The 23,368-nt window shown below is 42.1% G+C and overlaps 2 protein-coding genes across 5 annotated transcripts; one reads left to right on the plus strand and one right to left on the minus strand.

Annotated features, from left to right (window-relative positions):
* The first annotated feature begins 2,593 nt into the window (after positions 1 to 2,593).
* Positions 2,594 to 16,729, plus strand: LOC117464856 (myosin light chain kinase, smooth muscle-like). Of its 4 annotated transcripts, XM_034107577.2 has the most exons (17): positions 2,594 to 2,714; positions 3,103 to 3,270; positions 7,105 to 7,251; positions 7,403 to 7,555; positions 7,651 to 7,782; positions 9,529 to 9,659; positions 9,773 to 9,929; positions 10,412 to 10,723; positions 10,824 to 10,923; positions 11,046 to 11,249; positions 11,665 to 11,882; positions 12,576 to 12,699; positions 13,231 to 13,383; positions 13,666 to 13,795; positions 13,955 to 14,036; positions 14,263 to 14,403; positions 15,987 to 16,729. In XM_034107577.2, exons 2-17 carry the CDS (start codon positions 3,105 to 3,107, stop codon positions 16,190 to 16,192), a joined length of 2,556 nt encoding a protein of 851 aa, XP_033963468.1. In that variant the 5' UTR covers positions 2,594 to 2,714; positions 3,103 to 3,104; the 3' UTR covers positions 16,193 to 16,729. The 4 variants fall into 4 exon arrangements, with proteins under 4 accessions (XP_033963468.1, XP_033963467.1, XP_033963469.1 ...); XM_034107576.1 differs by lacking the exon at positions 2,594 to 2,714 and having other exon boundaries at positions 2,956 to 3,270; XM_034107578.1 differs by lacking the exons at positions 2,594 to 2,714; positions 7,651 to 7,782 and having other exon boundaries at positions 2,956 to 3,270.
* A 107-nt stretch (positions 16,730 to 16,836) lies between these two features.
* coasy (CoA synthase) lies at positions 16,837 to 23,256 on the minus strand. The gene is made up of 10 exons (XM_034107580.2): positions 23,071 to 23,256; positions 21,233 to 21,954; positions 20,902 to 21,116; positions 20,388 to 20,519; positions 19,832 to 20,021; positions 19,622 to 19,686; positions 19,427 to 19,511; positions 19,235 to 19,332; positions 18,606 to 18,752; positions 16,837 to 17,849 (listed from the first exon to the last, which is right to left on the minus strand). Exons 2-10 carry the CDS (start codon positions 21,915 to 21,917, stop codon positions 17,781 to 17,783), a joined length of 1,686 nt encoding a protein of 561 aa, XP_033963471.1. The 5' UTR covers positions 21,918 to 21,954; positions 23,071 to 23,256; the 3' UTR covers positions 16,837 to 17,780.
* Between the last annotated feature and the right edge of the window lie 112 nt (positions 23,257 to 23,368).

A 23,368-nucleotide genomic window follows, 5' to 3' on the forward strand; every position in this document is an offset into this window, starting at 1 on the left:
ATTTTAGATTACTAATAAGTAAAAATATATGTTCTGTCTAACATCAGTCTTATGTATTCCTTGAACCTCATGAGTGTAAACTGTTTATGTATGTGTGTTTGTATTTAAAGCAACATTTTTCATGTGTCTTTGTATTGGAGTGAGTAGAGTGAGTCTGTACATCAGTAAACAGTTAAGCTTTGCTCAGTGTCTGGTCCATATATCAACATGCTTTCAGAGCGGGGGGACATGTTTGTAGTATTAAGTAAATTATGACTCCCATATGGTTCTAATTACACATACCAGTCCATGTGACTGTTTCCCGACATTCCTGCACTGCCCACCATTTAAAACCACAACATAGCAGCTCATCTGTTTGAGGTAGGCTTTTAAGGAAAATATTATGCAACCGTTGTTATTGTTGATGCAGCATTGTGTTAAGTGTGTACAATAGACAATTGTCTGTCTTAATAACTATCAGCCACAAAAGCATCAGTTTTTGATTCCACATTTCCATGCTAAACTGTGTCAGCATTTCTGGTTTATTATCAGAATACGTTCACAGTCCTATCTCTGAACACGTGCTGTATCAAGTTTTTATTTTACTTGTTTTTTCACTTTAGATAAACAGGAAATAACACACAAAACCCTCCCCCCCAGCCTCAAGAACACAACATTTCTGGCAAAAAAAAAGAAACTAAACAAATTTGAAATGTTAACAAAAAAGTAATTACAGACAAATATATGTATAAAACATTAAAACAAAAATGAAATCTTAAACACACACTTACTGTTACTGTTGTCTAAATGTACATTATTGATCCCATAAAGTAGATATTTTCGAACAAAACTAGTTAAAAATGAAGGACAATCAGCAATGATCCTGACCTAGATGCAGGGTCGGCGTCATGGGGGGTCATTTGCGGGCCATGCCCCCCCCAAATGAGTCACTGTGCCCCCCCAACGCAGGGTGGGCAAGCCTTGCCAGTTTGCCGTTTAAAAAAAAAAAATCATATAAGTGAAAACGTTTCCACTAAAGTTTTGTTGTGTGATATAAATAATACAAATATAAAACACAGCCTGAGGCGTGCTCACTGCTGCTCTCTGATTGGTGTGTTGCTTGACCAATGACCCCCGACCTTTGTTTTGTTATCATTACGTGGCTGTGGGTTTAAATGAAAGCCCGGTGGCGATCTGTTCATCTGTTACACTGATTATACAGTAAAGCCATCGAACATAATATGATATACAGTACAGTACAAGTAGCCTACTTCTGGGTCTCTGTGTTTCATTCAAGCTCGGCTCTGTGTGTGTGTGGCACGAGCGCATTTTGTGAGTGCGCGAGTGGTAACGTGAAATGTTGTTGTTAGCATCTGGTTAGCTAGCTATGCTAACGGATATAAAGAGCTGTTTCTACACCAAGGTGGAGGAGAGTCCTCTCCTGTCAGACTGAGAGGCTCTTATAACGTCAGTTCAGTGAGGTAAGGACTCTCTCAGTGTTTAGATAGTTAACTTTAGTGTAGGTTAACTTATCTCAGTGGGTCTCAAACGGTTTGGTCACCATTTATGTAAACAAGTATTTGCGACGAATACCTTTATATGATCATTATAGTTATTAAAGAATAAGAGAATACATGAAAAACGGGTATGAAATACTATAGGACAGTAACACAAGAATACCGTTTAAAAGGGGAGTGATTAGTAAAATATCCATAAAGAAAAAGTAAATCTGTTTACAGTTCTGTTTCATATGGATGTTGAGAGATGTAGGCTAACCATAGATCTCTTAATTTTGCTCTCAAAGTGCACCAGATTGATGCATTTAACTTCAATATTTTAAAAATAATCTTCCCGGGGGAGCATGCCCCCAGACCCTCCTAGAGGAGGTTAGGTCCACCCCCACCTAAAACATGTTCACATGGATAGGATACTAAATACATTTGCACACTTTTTATATGGTGGCCTATATCCATATGTTTCTGTTTTGGTGGTCGTGCCACAACCGTGCATGCATGCACAGGTCATAGGTGCGCTAGAAAATAGCACTACACCCCTGCAATGTGTGTGAAAGACAATAGACTCTACAGCATGTTTTTAGAAGTTATGTTGGTGTTTGTGTGTTGGTTGTTGACGGCAGTGTGTGCCCCCCCCTTGGTAAATGATTGCCCCCCCCCCATTCGATTTGTTCTAGAGCCGACCCTGCCTAGATGATACATTTTTTTATTCACATGATCTAAAAAATAAAACATTTAAGTCAGTGAAATAGTTTTCTATAATAGTGAAAGAGACAAAGTGTCTTTAATAGCTTTAAACATGGAGAACATAGAAATTAGATCCACCAGGCAACAAAAGGTAACATGAGAGCACCTTGGAGACACACCCAACCAGCAGCTACCTATTCCCATATCAATATAAATCAAGGCATCGCATTTAGAAGTATAGCTTTCTGTTTGTCGTCACATGGTTGATGGTTCCTTTTTCATTCAAAGAAACCCAACCCCCGGAAGTCCCCGGCTTTAAAGAATAACATCAATGATTCTTTACATGTTGTGCACAGGCAGCAGAGTAAACACAGACAGAAAGCCGTCCTACAGGCTCTTCTTGATTCCTGCGGTGGCTCTGGCAGCGTTTCTCATAGCCCCAGTTTACCACCCGTGTTACTGGAATAGGTGTTTACAGGTAGGAAATGGCCATCAGAAGCTGAGAGGGGAAGCAGTTTGTATGAATATAACCAGGTAAAAATGCTTTTTTAAAAACGTCTTTTGTGTTTCTTCTATCATTTTAAAGCACTGTTTTTCTCCAGCTTCAATGTTTTGCCTCTCCCACACATTTCCTACTCATGTTTTCTATCACTTGTGTCTTTCTCCCTCTGTGTGCGCAGAGGGACAGTGTGGGCTGGACATGTGTGTTTTTAATTGGCCTTCCAGATAAAAAGGGCTGTTTCCTGTGTATCGGGGGGCTGAGGGTGGGTAGAGATTGCAGAGGCAGCCTGTATGCAGAGGCTCTTTGTGAAAACATTCAACACATCAGCTTCACACTATACTTAAAAACGGACACCATAAGCAAGAGAGGGGCCTGACTGATGAGTGATCTGAAACGTCTCTGGTTATCATTTCTACCTAGAGATGGATAAGGATGGGGGAAAGCCAAAGACCTTTGTGTCTACTTTCAAACTGGCCCTGAAGCCTCAAGCCAGGACTTTCTGTGTGGAGAAACAGAAAGAGAATGGACTGGATACCAGTAACACGAAGATAACAGGAACCCACAAGCTTGGGATCCCATCTGCAACAGGTAAGACTTATTTTTACATTATATTACATGTTAGACGCTTTTATCCAAAGCGACTTACATGCTCAATACTGTGGGCAATCCCCACAGGGTGAAGTGTCTTGCCCAGGGACACAACGACATGCTGATTGCAGTGAGGTTTGAACCTGTGACCCCCTGATCACCAACGTACTAGTCCACTACGCCACAGCCTCCCTGTATTATTTCACTGCATGTCATGTAAAACAGTGCTGCAATAGCCAATTCTACCAGGTTTTATCACTCCCTCCATTGCTTCAGTTCGTACAGAATCTGTTAAAAATACATTCTCCTATTCTGCCCCTTCAACCTTGAACACATTTCAGCGAAAGGTGAAGCTGCCAAAAAATGTATTTCCCTAGGGGATTTTAAACTTTAAAGAGGTCTGTAGAGAGCGCCCGTGCGTGGGTTTGCAGTTGTCCATAGTTCTTAAACGATCACTTTTGCACTTATCAATTGATTTTAATACTATAATGTGTACATTAAAGTTAAATAAATTAAATGTACCACGTCACATTCCGTCCTGCAGCCCCTGCAGCCCCTGCAGGCATTTCATGTTGAAACTTGAACTTCTGTTCCTTTGCACGAGGGCAAATAGGAACATGGGGATCTGTTATATTACACATGTTTGATATGTTCAGCTCCACTGGGGAAAGTTTGCCACTTTAAGGGTGCAGCTCTCTATATATAGCAGGATATTGTGAAATGAAATTAGTTACATATGCTGTCAGAAATATCCTCAGGAGTTTCAAGGAGTGACATGCAGCCTGCCCGTCCCATTTTCTCCCCCAAATGTAAACACACTGAACACCAAAACACGTGTGCAAATACACATCTGGTCGTAAAATCTTGTCAAACACCGTGTCAAATTCCTCATGCTGGTACCCACAGCTGTGACCCTTTCCAGTGGATTCAGCCACAAGTGACTGATGAACTTAGCTGCTCTGCCTGGAGGTAACATGAATACTATACACCAACATCAGTCTATAGTTTTTGACTACATTTGCAATCCACACGGGGCATTTAAAGTTCATCTATGATTCAATCAGTTTGTTATGAACTGAGACACAGGAAACAGGACCCAAAAGCAGGACTCGGAGACAGTTGTCCAAAAATAGAATGTAATTCAATTACAAAAACTAAGTCGTACTTCCAAAAATAGAAAGTAGTTAAATAACAAAAACTAAGTCGTACTTCAAAACAAAACTCACTTGACAAAAGGTATATTTCTCAAAGTAAAGTTTCAGGAGTCAAAAAGCCCAGGTTCTCACGACATGAAACATAACGAACTGACATGGGACAAAGAAACACAAGGGCTATTTATAGGTGAGGAGGATGGGCACAGGTGAAAACTATCAGGGCAGGGCCAAGCAATCCCAAGGGCAGGAAACTGAGGTTACCTACTGTAACCCCAGCTTCTATGAGTAAATGGCGCAGCCCTCTAAGGCTATCGCTATTGGGTTATCCCCCTGCGCCCCTGCGCAGCACTGAAACACTTGTAGTCCACGCCCACCCGCTAGGTGGGCCCCACCCTCGGGCCTCCTTCCGGTATAAATAGGAAGGGGGCCCGGCAATCTGCTCCCATACAAAATAACTTTTCTTCAGCTATTCGTAGAGCCAGTGGGGCCCCGCACTTAGAGGGCTGCGCCATTTACTCATAGAAGCTGGGGTTACAGTAGGTAACCTCAGTTCTATTTCGTATATGGCTTCGCCCTCTAAGGCTATCGCTATTGGGTTAAGGGCGAAGCATGATGTAGTCTGCGCCCCACTGGGTCCGCCCGGCACTAGAAGCACAGACACACCTGCTCAATAACACCCCCCTGCCTGTTGTGCCATGCGTAATGGCGCATCACCGTCCCTGGAACATAGCAAAACATGCCTATCTTCCCGACGGGGTGAAGGCTGGGAACAATACATACTGGCCGCTGTGAGAAAGTAGAGACGAAGGTCCCACCTTGCCCAGCGATCATAGAGGGGGAACAGCAGCTCTCTGCGTATCAGACAGGAAGGAGAGCGCCCAGCTGGATCCCTGACGTCACTCACTCTGACCAGGCACTCCGTACAAAGTGTGTCAGAGGAAAAAGGAAGGGCGAGTCTGATGTCGAGGCGGTTGCTGTGGGCGTCTCTCCGCTTGCGGCCTCCTGTGGCCGGTGTGGACGCCGCAGCTGCTGCGAGCGTTGGTGCCGCTGTGGGCTGGAGCCAGCTGTACATGCTGGCGAATGCCGTCCGCCTGTTCCGCGGCCGTCTTCATGGACTCCACCATGGCGTGGAACTGGGGTCCGAACAGCCCGTCCGGGCTGATTGGAGCGTCCAGTAGCACTTTTCTGGCCGTCTCCGTAACAGACGCCTGCTTCAGCCAGAGGTGGCGCTGGATCTGTGTCACCCACGCGGAAATCCTTGCCTGGGAGACAGCAACGGACGCGCACAGAATGAGCGCCGTGCTGGCCGTCTTGCTGATTTCCTCTGCCTCGGTGGTGGACCACTCTCCCAGTGTCACCACCGAGTTGGAGAGCAGCGCAATGTTATTCGCCGCCGCACTGTGGTGACGGAGAGGGGGAAAGCATGTTCGGCCGCCCAGCTGGCACTCTGCTCCGACTCTGTCTCCCCCGTCCGGGGGAGAGGAGGGAGGGGAGAACCGAACGGTGAACCGTGGAGGGAGGCGGGGCAGGAGTTGCTTTTCTTTGGACTCCTGCCCGGCACTCGGCCCCAGGGACACGAGGCCCCGTCCGGGGCTCGTAAGCCTGGACGGGCCAATCGTCCTCCTCGGTCGCAGCAGCAAGAGCGTCCGCTCTCCGCTTCCTGTCGCCCGAGGGGAGACAGGCGTAGTGTGTGCATGCTACCTGCTGGTTTAGAGCCGCGTACGCGTGCTCCGACTCCAGGCAGGATTCGCATACTGCTTTTATCTCTGCTGGTCATAATTCATTATGAACCCAGAGCCACATGAGGGACAATCACGGACGCAGTTGTTGCTCATGATGATTCTCAATTGCTGTGCTTCAGTACTGTGCTGGTTGCTGAAGAAAAGAGGGAGCAGATTGCCGGGCCCCCTTCCTATTTATACCGGAAGGAGGCCCGAGGGTGGGGCCCACCTAGCGGGTGGGCGTGGACTACAAGTGTTTCAGTGCTGCGCGGGGGCGCAGGGGGATAACCCAATAGCGATAGCCTTAGAGGGCGAAGCCATATACGAAATAGAACACACAAAGGCAGGAAATGTGGGATCTGGAATGAGAGGGAATGATTACTTTCAAAATAAAAACAGGAAGTGACAAGATCAAAACACAAGAGTAAAAAACATAGCTTAACCTAACATAACTGTCGAGTCACAACCTATGGTCACAACACAGTTGCATCATGCCTGCAGTGGAAAGGCCCATAACTCTTAAAAATGTAGTTGCATTCTTCTTTGCCACTTTATTTTGGTTAAGATGTGCAATGAGTTTATGCAATGCATTAATATATGTAAATTTGATTTTTTTGATATAATTTATTAATCCCCGTGGGGAAATTGTTTCTCTGCATTTGACCTATTAGGAGCAGTGTGCTGCCATTTTGAACTGCGCCCGGGGAGCAGTGTAGGGACACCTGGTAGCACTTGGTCTTTCCGGGACTTGAACTGGTGACCTTCCAGTTGCCAAGCCAAGTCCCTATCGACTTCGCCACCACCGCCCTTTTTAAATATGTGATTTACTACAGCTTTAAGGTGCTTCAAAAACCTTAAAATGTAACTTGAAAGTGCTTTAATCTGATAGGAAAAGGTGAACCCTGAATAAATCCCGTCTTAAAAAAAAACATTGTCCCAAACCTCTCCCCTCCTCTTAGATTCCAGACTTCCACTCATCCAGGCGCTCCAAACGCCTCACTTCAAACAACCACTCAGCGACTGTGCAGTCTGTGAAGGAAGTGATGCTACCTTTCAAGGTGTTATCACAGGAAGTCGACCACTGAGCGTTTCCTGGCTACACAATGGTAAATGTCTAATTACCATACCTACAAAAAGCCTATCACATCTCCTTTAGGATCCAGGATTGAGCCACAATATCCCGTCTTTAGAAGTATCGTAATGATCCTCCTCTATACAGACAAACATGTGTTTGCCTATTTTTGTTTTGTCTTCTAGGTGAGAGGTTGCACTCAAGTAAAACCTCCTTCCAGAATGGTTTTTCCAGTCTGTCTCTGACTCAGTGTAAACCTGGCGATGCCGGGACGTACACGTGCACAGCTGAGAATACTGCTGGGAAACAGTCAAGCAGTGCTGTGTTACAAGTCACAGGTAAAACAGGTTGGAGTGAGGTTAAGCATACATCTTTCCTATTGAATCCCACTGTGTACATATAACCTGTATCCACTCTGTTTGCCATGATACAGAAACAAAGCAAATCCCCAGAACAAGCAACCATGAGCTGCACAGTGAGGTCACATTTAAGGTTGCGTTACCCAAGAACACCCAATTGTCCACAGCTTCTAAAAATGGACGACAGCACAGAGAAGAAAACAAAGGTAGACTACACACTTTTTTAAAAGCTTTATAAAATAAAATGCCTTGGTATACGCCCACAAAATCCCTTGTTTTTTTCTGCTTTTTAGGGAAAGCCCTGAGAGGCAAGTGAGAATTATTTTGGAGATCCCATCTTTAAGTCTGATGTCAATTCCTTTGTGTCTATGACTTAAGAACAGTTGGAAAAAAGGTTTTGCTATGATTGTCTTTCTTGGTTCCTTAGAACAAAAAGAATCTCTGAAACAAGTGGGGCCAGGATTAGTTTACATCTAAACTACTAAATTGTTCAAGTAAATAATTGCACGTGAGTTTCTTTTTGTCTGGAAAAAATGTCCCCAAGAGGCTGAAATGTCCCCCAAGAGGCTTCAGATTTCATCTTGCAATGTATACTTTAAACATTCTTATTATTGAAGATAAAAGCAGCAACAAACACAAATAATGTGAGGTTACATTTGGGAATCACATGTATTTTGTTCAGTTAACCTCTTAAAAAACAATATTTTGTCTTTAAACTTCACTCACCTGTTGAAGTCTACCCACACAATCATGTGTGGCTGCATTGGTTGTCTGTTGATAGCTGTCAATGCAACCTAACATGACTGCTGACATGTGATTGGTTAGATACTTCTTAAATCGACCTATAGTAGCGCACACCTGTAAATCCACCTTCTTCTTCAGTCCCAACAGCTATCAGTGATACAAACTTTCAAACAAAAGTCTCCCCAAGCAAAGGAGAGTGGAGAACACTAGTGATGGCAAAATGAAGCTTTGAATGAAGCATCGAACCACTTGGACAATTGTGTCGGAAATAGGTTCATTTCTCGAAGCTTCAGTTACAGCGACCTCTCCTGGCGAAGTGCAAGGCTGCAGTGGGTTTAACGTATCTTTGCCTTGAAATAATTAACTGAATATTCGATGCACACACACACTAAGACTGAATATCATGTTCTATTTGCAATTAAAGATTGATAATTGTGTGTATTGGGTTATTGAGAAGAGACAAGAGAGTGCTGGACATTTTTTTGGGCGGAGAGGGCCTTTTATCATTTATTAAAGTATTAAAGTTGAAAAGCAATGATCAAAAGTTTGACTATTCTGGGCTTTGAACCAGGTGGGAGGAGGACATCGCCGCATCCTGGCCGCCGGCTCTATCCACTGGGCTATCTATTGCTGAAACTATTGAAGTGTTTTTATAGTAATTATTGTCTTTTTGTTCACAACTTCTCTACATTTCGAAGTGTTTCACGAGCCAGAACGACCTATCTTTCTTCCTGGCTTGCTCTATAATGATCCAATTAAAATGCAATACCAACAACTCAACACAACAACGCAAACTACGACAACAACCCACACATTGTGCATTGTTTAGAGCGGTTATAAAGTGTTGAAGCGCTCAAATTCGAAACTGTTTCAACCTGTCACCTGTCAGAATCGAGACGAGGCAGTGCATTGAATCACCTGATTGGACGGCGAACCAGTGAGTTGATTCATTCAGGAAATGAAGCAGTTGCTGCTTCGAGCGTCACATGTCACGTGATTTGAAGCAGTTGCTGCTTCGGACGTCATATGTCAATTGATTTGAAGCAAGCTTCGAAGCACTGCTTCTATGGAATAGAAGAAGTCCAGGGTTGAAGCTCCGTTCGAAGCTTCAGTGTCAAACTGCCATCACTAGAGAACACCACAACATGTAAGCTTAATTTGATAGCACTTAAGTCATGTTTTATGAATCAAATAAACTCTTTCCTTAGGGCCTCCTGTGGAGTTTGTGGACCCCCCAGAGCAGGTGGAGGTTCGAGTAGGAGAGCAGGCCCGACTTCACTGTGAGTTCAGGAGCAGCTCTGTCCCTGTGGCCTGCTGCTGGATTTTCAACAAAGAAAAGGTAACAATAAGAGATTCATTGGTTGTACTTAAGTTTAATTCATTACTTGATATTTTAATTTTGAGATTGAGCAACATGTTTTGATGTGCACTTCCACTTTGCTTCCTCTTCAGGTGGTAGTAAGAGGGTCAAGGAAGTCGATCATGAGCAGTGAGACACAGAGCAGTGTGGAGATCTCTCAGGCCTGCCCAGAGGACAAAGGCTCGTACACCATCGTAGTGCGAAACAGAAAAGGCTCTGCCCAGCACACCATCGCCCTCAGTGTCATGGGTAGGAATCGATACAATGCAATATACACAATATAGCTGAACAATTAGTTGATAGCTGATACAAAATGAATTAGTTTTGATTGTTGAAGTGAAACTTTTCCGAATTGAGTATTTTACTTAGAAAAGTAAATCTTCCTGATTTTATTTGTATAAATGTACTTATGGAACATTTTCCATGCAGGACTTGTATTAGAGTATTTTAGTACCTTAACTTGATCTGAATTCTTCCTCTACTAAAAATCTCATATCATTTTCCTATCAGCAACACTTGTTGCAGCGATGTGAATTGATTAAAAGAAATACAACTGATACAAAAACTATAGTGAAGAAGGGAAAGGGCACAAAATAAAAAAAACATTCAACCCCCATGCCGTGTGTATGGAAATAACCATCTCCAACCCATGCTACCAATCAGTGATTTTACCTGTAACATTGTCTCTAGCTATTCAACTAAACATATTTTGCTCTTGAATTTCTCCTCAGACCGCCCAGACCCTCCGGCCTCACAGCCTGTGGTGTCCCAGCAGTCCACTCAGTCCCTGGTCCTGTCCTGGACGGGGCCCAGCTACGACGGGGGCACAGCAGTGTTGGGCTACAAAGTGGAGGTGAGAAATGAGGGCCAAGACAGCCCTGAGAGCTGGACAGAAGCAACCAGCCGTTGTAAAAACACAACCTTCCACGTGCGCTCTGGCCTGCAGCCTCTGGGTCAGTACCGCTTCCGTGTTAGAGCCTACAACTCAGCGGGGGTCAGCGAACCTAGCAGGGAGTCTGAGTGTGTGAAGATGGCGACTGCAAGTAAGTGACATGTTGGATATGTCAAATATTTGAGAAGAGGACTTGAGGTTTATCTGTCAGGTTTGAAGTGCTTATTTGTTAACTGTTTTTTTTGTTGTAGAAGAAGAAAAAAAGGATGAGCCTGATTCATATGCCACAGTGACCATTGACACCAAACACAAGGCCAAGGATCACTACAATGTGCACGAGCAACTGGGAGTGTGAGTATATAAACTCCAGGTCGATGAGATTTTCAATTCACACATGTTAATTGTAAATATGTTAAGAACTGTCTTTCAAAGCAGAGTAAAGTTGTAATGCCTGTTATTTGCTTTGATGACAGTGGGAAGTTTGGCCAGGTGTTTCGGCTGTCCCACAAAGAAACAGGTCAGGAGGTTGCTGGGAAGTTTTACCGAGCCCGAACCTCCAAAGAAAGAATGGCAGCACGCAAAGAGATCGAAATTATGAACCATCTTCACCACCCAAAACTGGCCCAGTGCCTCGCTGCCTATGAATCGCGGTCTGAGATGGTGATGGTCATGGAGTAGTAAGTACATTTAAAAAAAGTGACTTTTAATGTATCAGGTGCTGCGACGTTTCTACTGCTGATCAGGGCAAAGCAACAAGTGATTTAAAATAGTTTCCAGTGCTTACAAAGCAGCAAGTGGAGGAAAGACCTGGGTTTGTGTAAAAAGACAAATAAGAATCTCAATGTAAACCATAATATGCCAACAAACCACATGGGTATAACATATTAAAGTATTAAGTATGTTTTGTCCAAACAGTCATTTGGACATTTAGATGCTATTCAGCCAAAATATCAACACCTTTTGTCATTTTATAGTCATTTCGAACATTATTTCATTTGGATAATAACCTTTCATCTGATGTAACTCATAGCGAAAGTAGACCGAGGTTGTTTCTGAAGCATGGATTTAAATTGGTGTCATTTGTCTGCCCAGTATTGCAGGCGGGGAGCTCTTTGAACGCATCGTGGATGAAAACTTTGAGCACACGGAGCCCACCAGCGCCCGCTACATGCAGCAGATCCTGGAGGGCATGCAGTACGTTCACAAGCAGAAAATCGTCCACTTGGACATCAAGCCAGAGAACATCGTCTGTGTGGATACAACTGGCACACGGATCAAAATCATCGACTTTGGCTTATCTAGTGAACTGGGTGAGTTTGCTGGATCTATAGAAAAACTCTCATAGAGATATCACTTGGATGTCATATCCTTATATTGTAAATATGAAGCGATTAGGAATGGAAATTCCCTTGAATATAGCATTTTATTTCTACATTAAAAAAAGTGTTCTTAATAATGACATCCTGTGTGCAGTCCAGCTAAAGATTCAAGCCATGAAAATCAAAGGGCCAGTCCATGCTGAGTAGTCATGTGCACATGGAGAATTAAACCTATTCTTGGCTGGATCTTTGCATGAAGTTTAATTATGTATATATATTTTTTTTAAATTTGCCAACTTCTCAATGTGTGAGAAGTTTTATAACCTTTTATTATCCTGACGCAGCAGGGTTAACAACGGATCACTCATTTCAATACATGCAAAAATAACCCAAGATAACATCAAGGAGTGTCATCTCTAAATGCCTAGACGTATACAATGCCGATTGCATAATAACCCGTCTTTAAATAGACTGCTTTAACATGTATTATGTATTGTATTAGTTAACATGCATGTACATGCAGCAAAGTCTGCAAAGAAAATTCAAGCACTAAATTAGATGATGCTTCAAAAGCTGCAATTTGTAAGCTCGGTGATCCATTCAGAGAGGACTGTAGCCATCTTTAAACAGGCTAATATAAACAGGCAAACATTTTGAATTCCTTTCTCTTCTCTTGTTCTCCAGAGGAGGGTAAACCTCTGATGGTGATGCATGGTACCCCGGAGTTTGTGGCCCCTGAGGTGATCAACTATGAGCCTGTAGGCCTGGAGACGGACTTGTGGAGCATCGGAGTCATCTGCTACATCTTGTAAGTCCAACAGAGGCTGTAGTGATTTAAACTATAGGTACAGTCGTACACACAAACATAGTTACAGGTGAAAACAGTAAACCTTGGGGGTCAAGTGTGGGACAGTAAAAACCCTAAGATGACAATGATAAGTGTCCTGTTTTTACTTTTTGTTTATATATGTAATTTTAAAATCACTTAAAGTAAAAATAAATACATTATCAATTTGGAATTTGTCAGTGATGCAAGATTAATTTCAATTTCATAAAAACTATTCCACAAACGCAGATTTGGCGCTTCCTGCTGGTGGTGTTGCATTACTGCAGCCCTCCTTAACATAATATGAGTACAACATCTTTTGCAAAGTTTAATCCAAATCCAGCAGTCATTTTGGAAATGAACAAACTCAAGACTATTAATTTGTACACACGGGTCAATGTTTAAAAACCCACATTCCTTTTGTTTATAGGTACACACATAATCGCTGAAGAAACGAGGCAGTATTGTGTATCTTACTTTTCATTAATTGTTAAATTGTTCTGTGTCCTATAGGCTCAGTGGAGAATCTCCCTTCCAGGGGAACAACGATGCTGAGACTTTGGCTCTTGTGACTGCTGCCAAATTCGAGTTTGACCAGGAGAGTTTTGAGGACATCTCTGATCAAGCTAAAGACTTTATCAGCTCCCTGCTGAAGAGGGACCGGAGGTTGGTCTATTTTTTTATGACACCGTTACCTACAGTATATGATAGCTGTGTTTAAAAACTGCTTAGATTCTCTTTGTGCTAACCTCCAGTTGATAATGTCACAGCAAGGCAATTATGAGCAAAATGTCCCCTTTGACATTTGTTTTGCATGTTACCTAAACATTTAGAAATGACTCAGGGAGAGCCAGGATTGTATTTATGCAGCAGATAATCCAATTCACAAGACACTGCTGGCATTTGACAGCTTTCCTCCCCCTCTCTCTCTATCCACCTGCACTTTAGATGCAGACCATCATGTACCGAGGCCCTCGCACACCCCTGGGTGGCCTCTTTTACTCCACTGAGCCCCCTACCCACCAAGTCCCTGAATAAGTGCAAGATGAGACGCTTTCTGGCCAAGCGCAAGTGGAAGGTAAAATAATTACTAAAATGCCGTCAGCCAAGAATGTGAACAGTTTCCTTATCAGTGCTTCCTGATGATGACCTTTCAATCCATTGTCCTATAAAGACCTTGAGCTTGGTTCTGAGTGTGGTTTGTCATCCATTGCTATTTGTCCTTTTAAACTTCTAGAAAACTGGCAAGGCTGTTTTGGCCCTACAGCGGATGTCTAATCTCTCCAACAGGCCAGACTCTCCTGGCAGCTCCTCAGAGGGTAAGACTGATACAAAGACACACACATACACACTCAATGCCCTCCTGTGTCCCAGAGCTACATACATATGGCAGATGACTCACTGTTTCCGATTGTCTCTTCAAGTTTACCCTTTTGTGATCTGTAAAGCCTTGTTTCTGTTTTATTCATCATCCTCATCCTCATCATCATCCTCATCCTCATCCTCATCTTCATCCTCATCCTCATCCTCCTCCCTCTCATCCAGAGCCAGGATGGAGCCAAGAGGCAGAGGAGGCCATCCAGTCGCTGGATAAGCAGCTGCAGAGAGAGCCTCGCTTCCAGCAGACCCTGAAGGACACCACCCTTCCCAAAGGAGCCACAGCTCGGCTCACGTGCCTTGTCAATGGTAGGGCAACAGAACTGTGCTGCACTTCCTATAATGCCTCAGCACACGCTACAAGTAGAGCCAAAAAAGACAATGCTCTGATATAGTATGATTAAACCTAAACTGGCTGAACTTAAAGCTGCCATGGTTATTGTTTTTATATCCGCCATGGATCAAATCAAATTCCTTTGTTTTTAATAAGGACTTTTCATAGAAATCGACAAACAGATAGGTTGCGGTCGAATAGTCCGTTTTGCTTAGGAACCTTCCTAACGGAGTGAAATGACCCGGAAGTCCCTCAGTGGCAGCCATGATAAGAGCCGTTCGAATTATCTAGATGATAGGAAAGGAGGTTTCAAACTTCCTTTATAACCTCCTTTAGCTTAGGAACCACTGGACCTTCCTTTACGAAAGGAAAGGAGAAAAATGCTGCCCCTATATATATATATATATATGTGTGTGTGTGTGTGTGTGTGTGTATGTATAATAAATACATATATATATATATGTATAATAAATACATTTGTATTTATTGGTGACGAGCATAAGTTTCACTTTCCTTTTTTATTTCAATTCCAACTTTGGTCATGAAGAATATGTTTCTCTGTTGTCCACGTTCACAAAGCATAAAGCAACAGCATCAGAGCACGGTGCAGAGTCTCTAGATGAGTTTACAGTAGTCCCTCGTTCTTATTAAACATCCATGTTGTAGTCCGCTGTATAGAAAACTGTAGTTTCCATAGTTTCCCCACAGCAGCAGCAGACACACATTTATGACGTCCGCTGGCGCATCATAAATACGTTGGATAGCGAAAGTGCAGTCGGATTCTCAAAGCACCGCAGTCTCTTCTCCTAAATCCTCTTGAATTCTCCTATCCACTATCCCTTAACCCTGTAACGTTTCCAAGGAATAGACGATCGGAGCCGATCTTTGGACTATTCGACCACAACCATAGTGTTTACCTGGATCTGTAGTTATCTGTTTTTAATGAGTGTTTCACCCTCTTTGAGCTTGTTGTTTTGATGAAGGCTAGTTATCTACAACTTTGCTTGGCAAATCCAACATTGTTTTTTTAAATAACTAATTTACGTTCTAAGTCCTTTGTTTAATCTGTTCACAACCAGTGTGGTACTGACACATGGATTCAGTAAAGTATGTTCTCAGGGTTATGTTTCCCTGCTTAATGACACATTAACGGGACCGTTCAAAGGTTTTTATTTTCTCAGCAATGTATATTTTTCTAGGTCCAATGTTAAAATCTCCTACCTATGGTTTAAAGCACATTGATGTTAAACTCCTTAAAACCGTAAATTTGCAAGAAATATTTATATAATAGAATATATAGAAATAATTTTTTTTTTCTTCACACTATCGTATCACAACTGTGGCTAAACATATTCACCATCATTGTGTTCACCATTCAAACTATTTGAGCTATTCTTTTAACATTGGAAAAGCAACCATTGGCTTTGGGAATATTTAACAATTTGTTGTATCAAGACCAGAAACCATTTGTTTTTTTATATATGTGATCTTTTGTATCCCCTTTATTAGTTATTAAATGTTTTAACTCTGTAATAATGTCTCATTGTTTCAATTCTAGGCTACCCACAGCTGGAGGTGAAGTGGCTTCAGAATGAGAAGGTGCTGTGTGAATCGGGCAGAGTGAGCATGGAGCAGCATGAAGACGGGCTCTGCTCTCTGGTTCTGGAGGATTTGGAGCTTTCTGACTTTGGAGTTTATGTGTGCAGGGCCGGCAACAAGCTGGGGGAAGCAATGTGCTCCGCCAAACTGAAAGTGGAAATGTAAATGGAGAAAACAAAAGGAGCTTAAGAAGTCCTTCATTCGTAAGGAGACTCTTCAGAAGTAGACTGATGTGAAGGGGTTTGATATAGCCTGGACATGACGTCTGTACATGGGTGGACAGGTGTATACTGCCACACAAAAAGGCTGCTTACAATTTATTTAAAGGGACAACAACTATTATGGTTGTTTTTGGACCAAATACCCAGAAGCCTTTGTTTCACTAGCAACATTAAATAAATAAAGGTGAAATCATGCTACTGTGAGCTCAGCACCATTCACGTGAAAACTGTACATTTTGCACATTAAAATATTATTCAAATGTAAATGTTTTTAAAGGCATCACGATTAAAGGCTGAATGAGGAATATTTTTGAAATAATTCTTGAAATGCATTCATTTTTCACTCAACTAGTGAAATGTTCCATGCTACATAGCATTTTAATAAACAAACGTTAACATCATCAAATAAAGTTGGTCCATTAGCCCGTGCCTTAACTAAGAAAAATGCAGAGATCTAATGGGTTAATATTACACCAATTTATTAATATTTGTCACTGATTTCCAAGATGACATGAAATGAAAGAGGCTTACACTTTCAAACTGTACCACCAAATGTTACTTCAATGACTTAATGGGACAAAACCAAGCTTTGGCAATGAAGCAGTCTTTTATTATGTAAACATTGATTTATCATTTTAGGATCTGACAACATACATTTTACTACAAGATAAACTCATCGGTTTTTTTATTTTGTTTCCACTTTGATGTATCTTTGGCTTTAATTCAGGTATGTTCAGAGAAATTAATAATTGAATGTTCAGGTGAGTTCATTCTTGGATTTCCATTCCATTTTTCCTTTTTAAATAAACCTTTCAAAGATGTATAGATAATGTTTACATCAGCTGGATTTAAATCATTGTCTTTAATGTGCGTCTATGTACAGTGTCATTGATTATTTTCATCATGTTAGGGGGATAATGTATTAAACGCATCTACACTGATATTTCAAAATATCCTAACCTATTGCACAGCATTCTCAAATATAATTCATCTAATTTGGTTAATCCAAATATATTTCAATTATTTTTTGTACATTTGTTAAAAATATTCTACCAATCCCTGAAACTGCACGGATAAACCCTTTACCATCAGTTGCCTTTCTAAGCTACATTCATTACTTGTGCTTTGAAAACATGGAAAGAACTTGTGTCATAGTGTCAACTGAACAGGTGCTAAAAATAGACTTTGCTGAGAAATGAGAATGTTCTTGTTTGCTGAATGTTGGGAAAATCATTTAAACGGGAACTATTTAAAACTCATGTCATTCAAAACAATATTTGAAGAATAATCCCAAACATGAATTCCAGCCTTCAAAGTCCAACATACTATTGTTTGGAATTATTAATATTGTTTTTCCTTATGCATCCCTTTTTCAGTGCATCTTGAAATAAAAAAACTATTAAAAACCAGTGGGAACTCAAGGCACTGAGTCTTGGTCAGAAGTAAGAAAGCGTGTTGGATTTGCCGAGATGGCACAGGAACCATTCTCACTTCTTCCTAAGGCATCTTGTTCTGTAATAACATCTACACAGCTAAGATGATATATCTCCCTTTGTCCTCTGCGTGATTCTCTCCTGAAGAAGCTCCCAAGCTTTCAGTACCTTTAAAGAAAATAAGACATAGGGAGAATCATTACGACATAATTAAAATATTTAAAAAGGTACCCTATTATACAGTTTTTCATCAATATATTATAGGTCTCAGACATTACATTACATGTCACTTATTAGACGCTTTTATCCAAAGCGACTTACATACTCAGTATGGGCAATCCCCACAGGAGCAATTTGGGGTGAAGTGTCTTGCCCAGGGACACAACGACATGCTGACTGCAGTGGGGTTTGAACCTGTCACCCCCCGATCTAATCATCAACGCTCAATCCACTGCACCACACGCCTCCCACAGATATATATACAAAACATGTCTCTGAAGTGATCATTGCAGCATTACCCATAATCCCCTCTGTTTCAGCCCTGTTTCCAAAGTGCTGATTCTCTGTCTGTTACTTTAGATGAAAATAAGGAGCCACTCCCCACGCCCCTCTGAGAGATATTTGGTTAAAAATAACACAATGGTGCTCGAGGAGGAGATTCAGGTGATAAGGCGTCGTAACAAAAAATCGTTATGACATCATAAAGTGGCCAAATTCTGATCAGCTCATTTTCAGACAGGTTTTTTATATAAATGGATCAGGACAAAAAGTGAGTGAATCTTTTTTCCTGAAACTTTCAGAATCTCTTTACACAGGGGGGACACATGTTTATGTATAAAAGACGTGAAAAAGTGGATTTTTCATAATAGGTGACCTTTAATGTAAAGTACATGTGTAGACTATGAAGGTCTGTGAGTGTCCGACCTGTTTCTGAGTGACCTCAGGCTCCCACAGTGTGCTGAGCACCACGTTGGCCCGCTCTACTTGCTGACTGTTGGACCACTGGCTCTGCAGCCGGCGGAGAGCATCCTCTGTGGTCACCCCGTCACGCTCGGTTATCCTTATCACAGCCTGAGAGGGGAGCGGAAACAAGGAGAGGTGAGTTACGAGAAAAAGGTGTAAACCAGGATGTGTACAATTTCAAATGGCCAAATGTGGCGCCCCTCAGTGGTAGTATATCAGCAATGCGTGATAGCCACACACCCCTTCACCACCAGAAATGTTGTCATATTTTTTTCTAGAAACAAGCCATCAGACAAAGTAAAGAAAAGAAAGAATATGCACTAAAGTTCTTAAGAAATGTCGACACAAGTACACTAGTGCATCTTGCCACTGGTTTCACTTCACTTCCCAATATCATTTTAAGATTAGGTTGCATTCTGTAGCCCAAACTTAAACAGCCTTTTCAGACAGACAATTCCAGTATCGAGAAACAAATACACGGTAAAAACTCTTCACCTTAGACTCATCAACTTTACTTTGTATTATTTTCCTCACAGGTCAATTTGACTCCATGTCTGTTGCATTGAGATTTGCAGGTGAAAACATATTACCTCCTCCTCAGGGATGATGGTGACCCAGACCTCGTGAGTCATGTCTGTCCAGCCGGCCTCTAGAAGAACTGCTGCATCCAACACACACACCTGGTTACCTGCAAATAGCAACAGATCACATGAACACTGGGGGAAATCTCTTCACTTCATACGATCAGTACAAGGAAATATAAACGTTATTTCTTACATTACCTTCCTCTTTGGCTTGGCTGATTATGTTCTTCACCAAAAGTGCAATCTCAGGCCATACAATGTCGGTGAGGGCTTTTAACCGCTCCTGCAAACAAAAAAACATCTTTAATGTACAGTTGATACACAGTTGTTTGTCTGTCATGTCATTTACAATGTTGTGATGTGCGGAAACTTTATTGATAGTTGTCACATTACCTTGTTTCCAAAAACCTTCCTTCCTAATGCGCGTCTGTTGATGGTCTTGTCTTCATTCAGAAGATCTAAAAGTGACGAAAGAAACTCATCACCGCGCTCTTCATCGTTATATATATATATTTCATTAAAATGGTAAGATATCATGAGGAGATGGATTACGCATTTCTGACCATAGACCAACCGGTCCTTATCACACAAGAGTTTCCTCACCTGACCCAAATTCTTTGAGCACTCTGTGATGTGCCGCGGTGTCGGGCTGGTACACCTCGTGGCCCAGCTTGTCACAGTCAACCCGGACGGCACCCAAAGCCTCCAGCCGCCGGGCGATGGAGCTCTTCCCACTGCCGCTGCCTCCTGTCAGGCCTATCACGTATGGAAGTGGCGCGAGATGGGATGTGTCCTAGTGCAGAGAAAGCAGGAAATGCATGGGAGCAGGGAATGAAAAACCATGTTTGTTTATTTTTGCAATACGCCTATACACTGTAAAGAAGAGCTATTTTGTATCTGTAATAGGTCAGTTCTTATTTTAACCTTTAAGCATTAAGACGTTTCCAAAGTCTGATCTGTGTGCTTGATACCAATTGTTCAATAGCCAGGTTTTGTATAAAAACACTTTTCCTCAAATGTAGCAAGTATAATCTTTTGCTTTAGTGAGTTAATAAAAAACATATTTGGCATGACTTTTTTCATGACTTAAGGTTGCAATAATACCACACTTAGTAATCTACATGCAATAAAATGCCTTATCAAAACTGTTAAGCCGTACTTTAGGTGGGGTAAGGAGGGTTCCCAGCAAACGAGAGCGTAGACTGGAGGAGCTGATCTTCTCCTCCTCTGTCTCGGTGTGGTGGGCATCTTTGAGCAACTGGATCTCATGGAGGACGAGAGCGGGCAGGCCCTGATTTAGGATGCAAAGACAACAAAACATCATATATATGTGAGAAGGAGTACCCAGGCTAAGGTTTCCTATATATATATATATATATATATATATATATCTGGACCAAAACAAATAAATAAAATGAACATTTAAAGAAACAAAACTGCACTTGGGCTACATGATATTGATATATGCATGTTTATTGTTGGATGGAGCACTTTTGGATGCATGTTTGTGTTTAATAAAAGTTGAGTTGATGTTAAAAAAGTAAAAAATTTCAGCCCAAGAAAGAAATCACTTAGGAAGAGGACCTTAATTGAAGTACAATTGTATTATAACATTTGAGTCATTTTTTTTCAACATGTTTGGTGTAACATTTATCGGATATTTCCTAACTTACGTTCTCAATGCGTTTTTTGTTGACAGCCTCGCCTCCCTTCCTAGTCTCCTCACTAACCACAATGCACTGCAGCAAGGGGTCAACCACAGACACTCCATAGGGGTCATCAAGGGGCACGATCTCCACCTGCAGCGAGGGTTTGATTTCTTGAAGGAACTCCTGTAGTCTCTGTACCCGCACAGAGTAGGGCTCCACCAGCTCTTTAAGAACTTTTTCTAAAGCCAGAAAGAAAAGTATGTCAGAGTGGAGAGGGGGTTCATCAAAATATGAGAAATTAGCCTATATGATGACATTCCTAAAATGACAAAAACACTGGAAATGTTCTACTCACTTTTCAGCATTGCTTTGTCACACACACCGATAAGGAACCTCCTATTGGCTAGCAGGCATGAGATGTTGAGCAGAGTCTTATGGGCCCCATGGAGACGGTCAAAAGTCCCCCCTACCACCACATCACTGTAGGTCTCCAAGGGTTCTGCCTCTTCTTCAGGCTCTTTCAGTGCATCCTCTGTCTCCTGCAGCATCATTAGCTGTGGGTGAAGCAGCACTGAGGGCAGGCCGGGGCTACAGACGTAGCAATGGCCTGTATAACTCTGCAGACATTGCATGACCTGATTGGACTGACCCGGGTTCTGCAGAGGAAAGTCTGTAAGAACAACATCCGGAGAGTGAGACAGAGACTGTGGTCTTGGGAAGGGGCCGTTTGGGATGGTGGTCCCGCTGCTTGTAGCTGACTGAGCGCGAACATTAGTCAGCAAAACACGAACATCCAGGTGCCCGCACACATCAGCTGCGTTGCTGTAAAGGCGGCTAATGATTGTTGACAGGTCCACAACCGGTGGAATGAAGACGGGTCGAGGCTGGTTCCCACCCCCGAGTATCAGCCCTGGGTGGAGGTGGACGTACAGTGTGCGCTCCACAAGCTGAGCGGCTGAGCTGAGAACAGGAGCGATGCGCAAGGGGAGGGTGTTGAGAGGAGACGTCAGCACAAGGATGCCCGTGGTGAACATAGCCATGGTACCGGCCGATATCGTCACAGTATCTGCTGAGTCACTGTTAGGGATGGAAAGTGAAAGACAAGTCAAATGAAAGTAGTTGGCTGAGATTTTTTATTTTATTACATTAAAACCACCTTTGAAGGCTCTCTACACAAGCAGTGGTACTAGGTAGCAATTTCTTTACGGTTTAAATAACAAAAAGAGGATATACTTATTGCTAACATGCATCCTTTAAACAACCGCCCAAGGACACAACTGCTTATACAGATAAAGGCACAAGTTACATATCATTCATTAAATATGCATTTACTTGGTGATAAAATGTTTCTTTATTTTAATTATTTTAGCTGACCTACTAACAATTGTAACAACATTTTGGCAACACAACAAGTTATTGTCCTGTTTAGCATCCCTATCATGTTTATTTCATACTGCAAAGCTATAAGCGTGCCATGCATAGTTACTGATACACTCCACATTAACATTCCTCCAGTCTGCGGGCTCTGTGTTTATGATTACCTAGCTTTTACAACAACAAACTTTTCTTAAAATATTCCGCTTGTTGTGCAATGCAGTTACATTGTGGCAAGCCAATTCCTGACTCACTCCATCGGTTTAACCCTAGAGGTAAAGTATTTCAGTGAATAAAACAGCTGTTTGTTATTGTCACTATTCTTCATTCGGCCAACGACGAAGCTGACTGACCTGAACCGACCTAAACTCTACCATGTTATTGGTCAGATTTTTAGCCATTGACCAATGAAATACAAGTATGAAGATACAGTAAATAAAACAGATTTAAACTGAAAGTTGATCAATGTTTAGCCACTACGAAGTTTTGCTTACTTACAAGCAAGCACTTTCTTTTGCTTAGAGTTGACAATTAAAGCTCAGATTAACTAGTGTTTACTCAAAGTCGTAGCTAGCTAGCAATGTAGTACTACCATCACATTGCCTGTAAAAAAAAAGAAGGCAATAAAGACCCTTTGCAAAGTGACCCTGCATGATTATAAAAGAGCAACCCTTTAAAGATGCTGGTGTTTCTTATTTACCTGCATTAACACAAACGACCTGTACTTTTAGGTGCGGCTCACATACTAAGCAATTATCGTTCGTGACAATCAGGCACATATCTGGCAACCTTGCAATGCAACTGTTAGCATGAGCTTACCTTAGTGGAGGAAACCTAAGGCGACGTGAAGTACGGACGAATCGTGCAATTTAAGTGGACCTGATCACATATCTACTGAAGAGATCGTTTCCTGAAAAATATTTAACTAGCAACTGTCTTATCCAGTCCCCTTCAGACCAGTCACTCACACATGAACTGGTTAGGGTAATCACGTGACATTTTACACGCACCCTGAATGGTTGAGGGGGGAAAGCGATGGGGTCTGGGAAACGTAGTCATGTAATTAACAGGGAGTCACCGTAAGGTAAACTTTATAAATCCAGGCATGTAAACAAAG

This window comes from Pseudochaenichthys georgianus, chromosome 19 (genome assembly GCF_902827115.2).
Source record: "Pseudochaenichthys georgianus chromosome 19, fPseGeo1.2, whole genome shotgun sequence".
NCBI classification, from domain to species: domain Eukaryota; kingdom Metazoa; phylum Chordata; class Actinopteri; order Perciformes; family Channichthyidae; genus Pseudochaenichthys; species Pseudochaenichthys georgianus.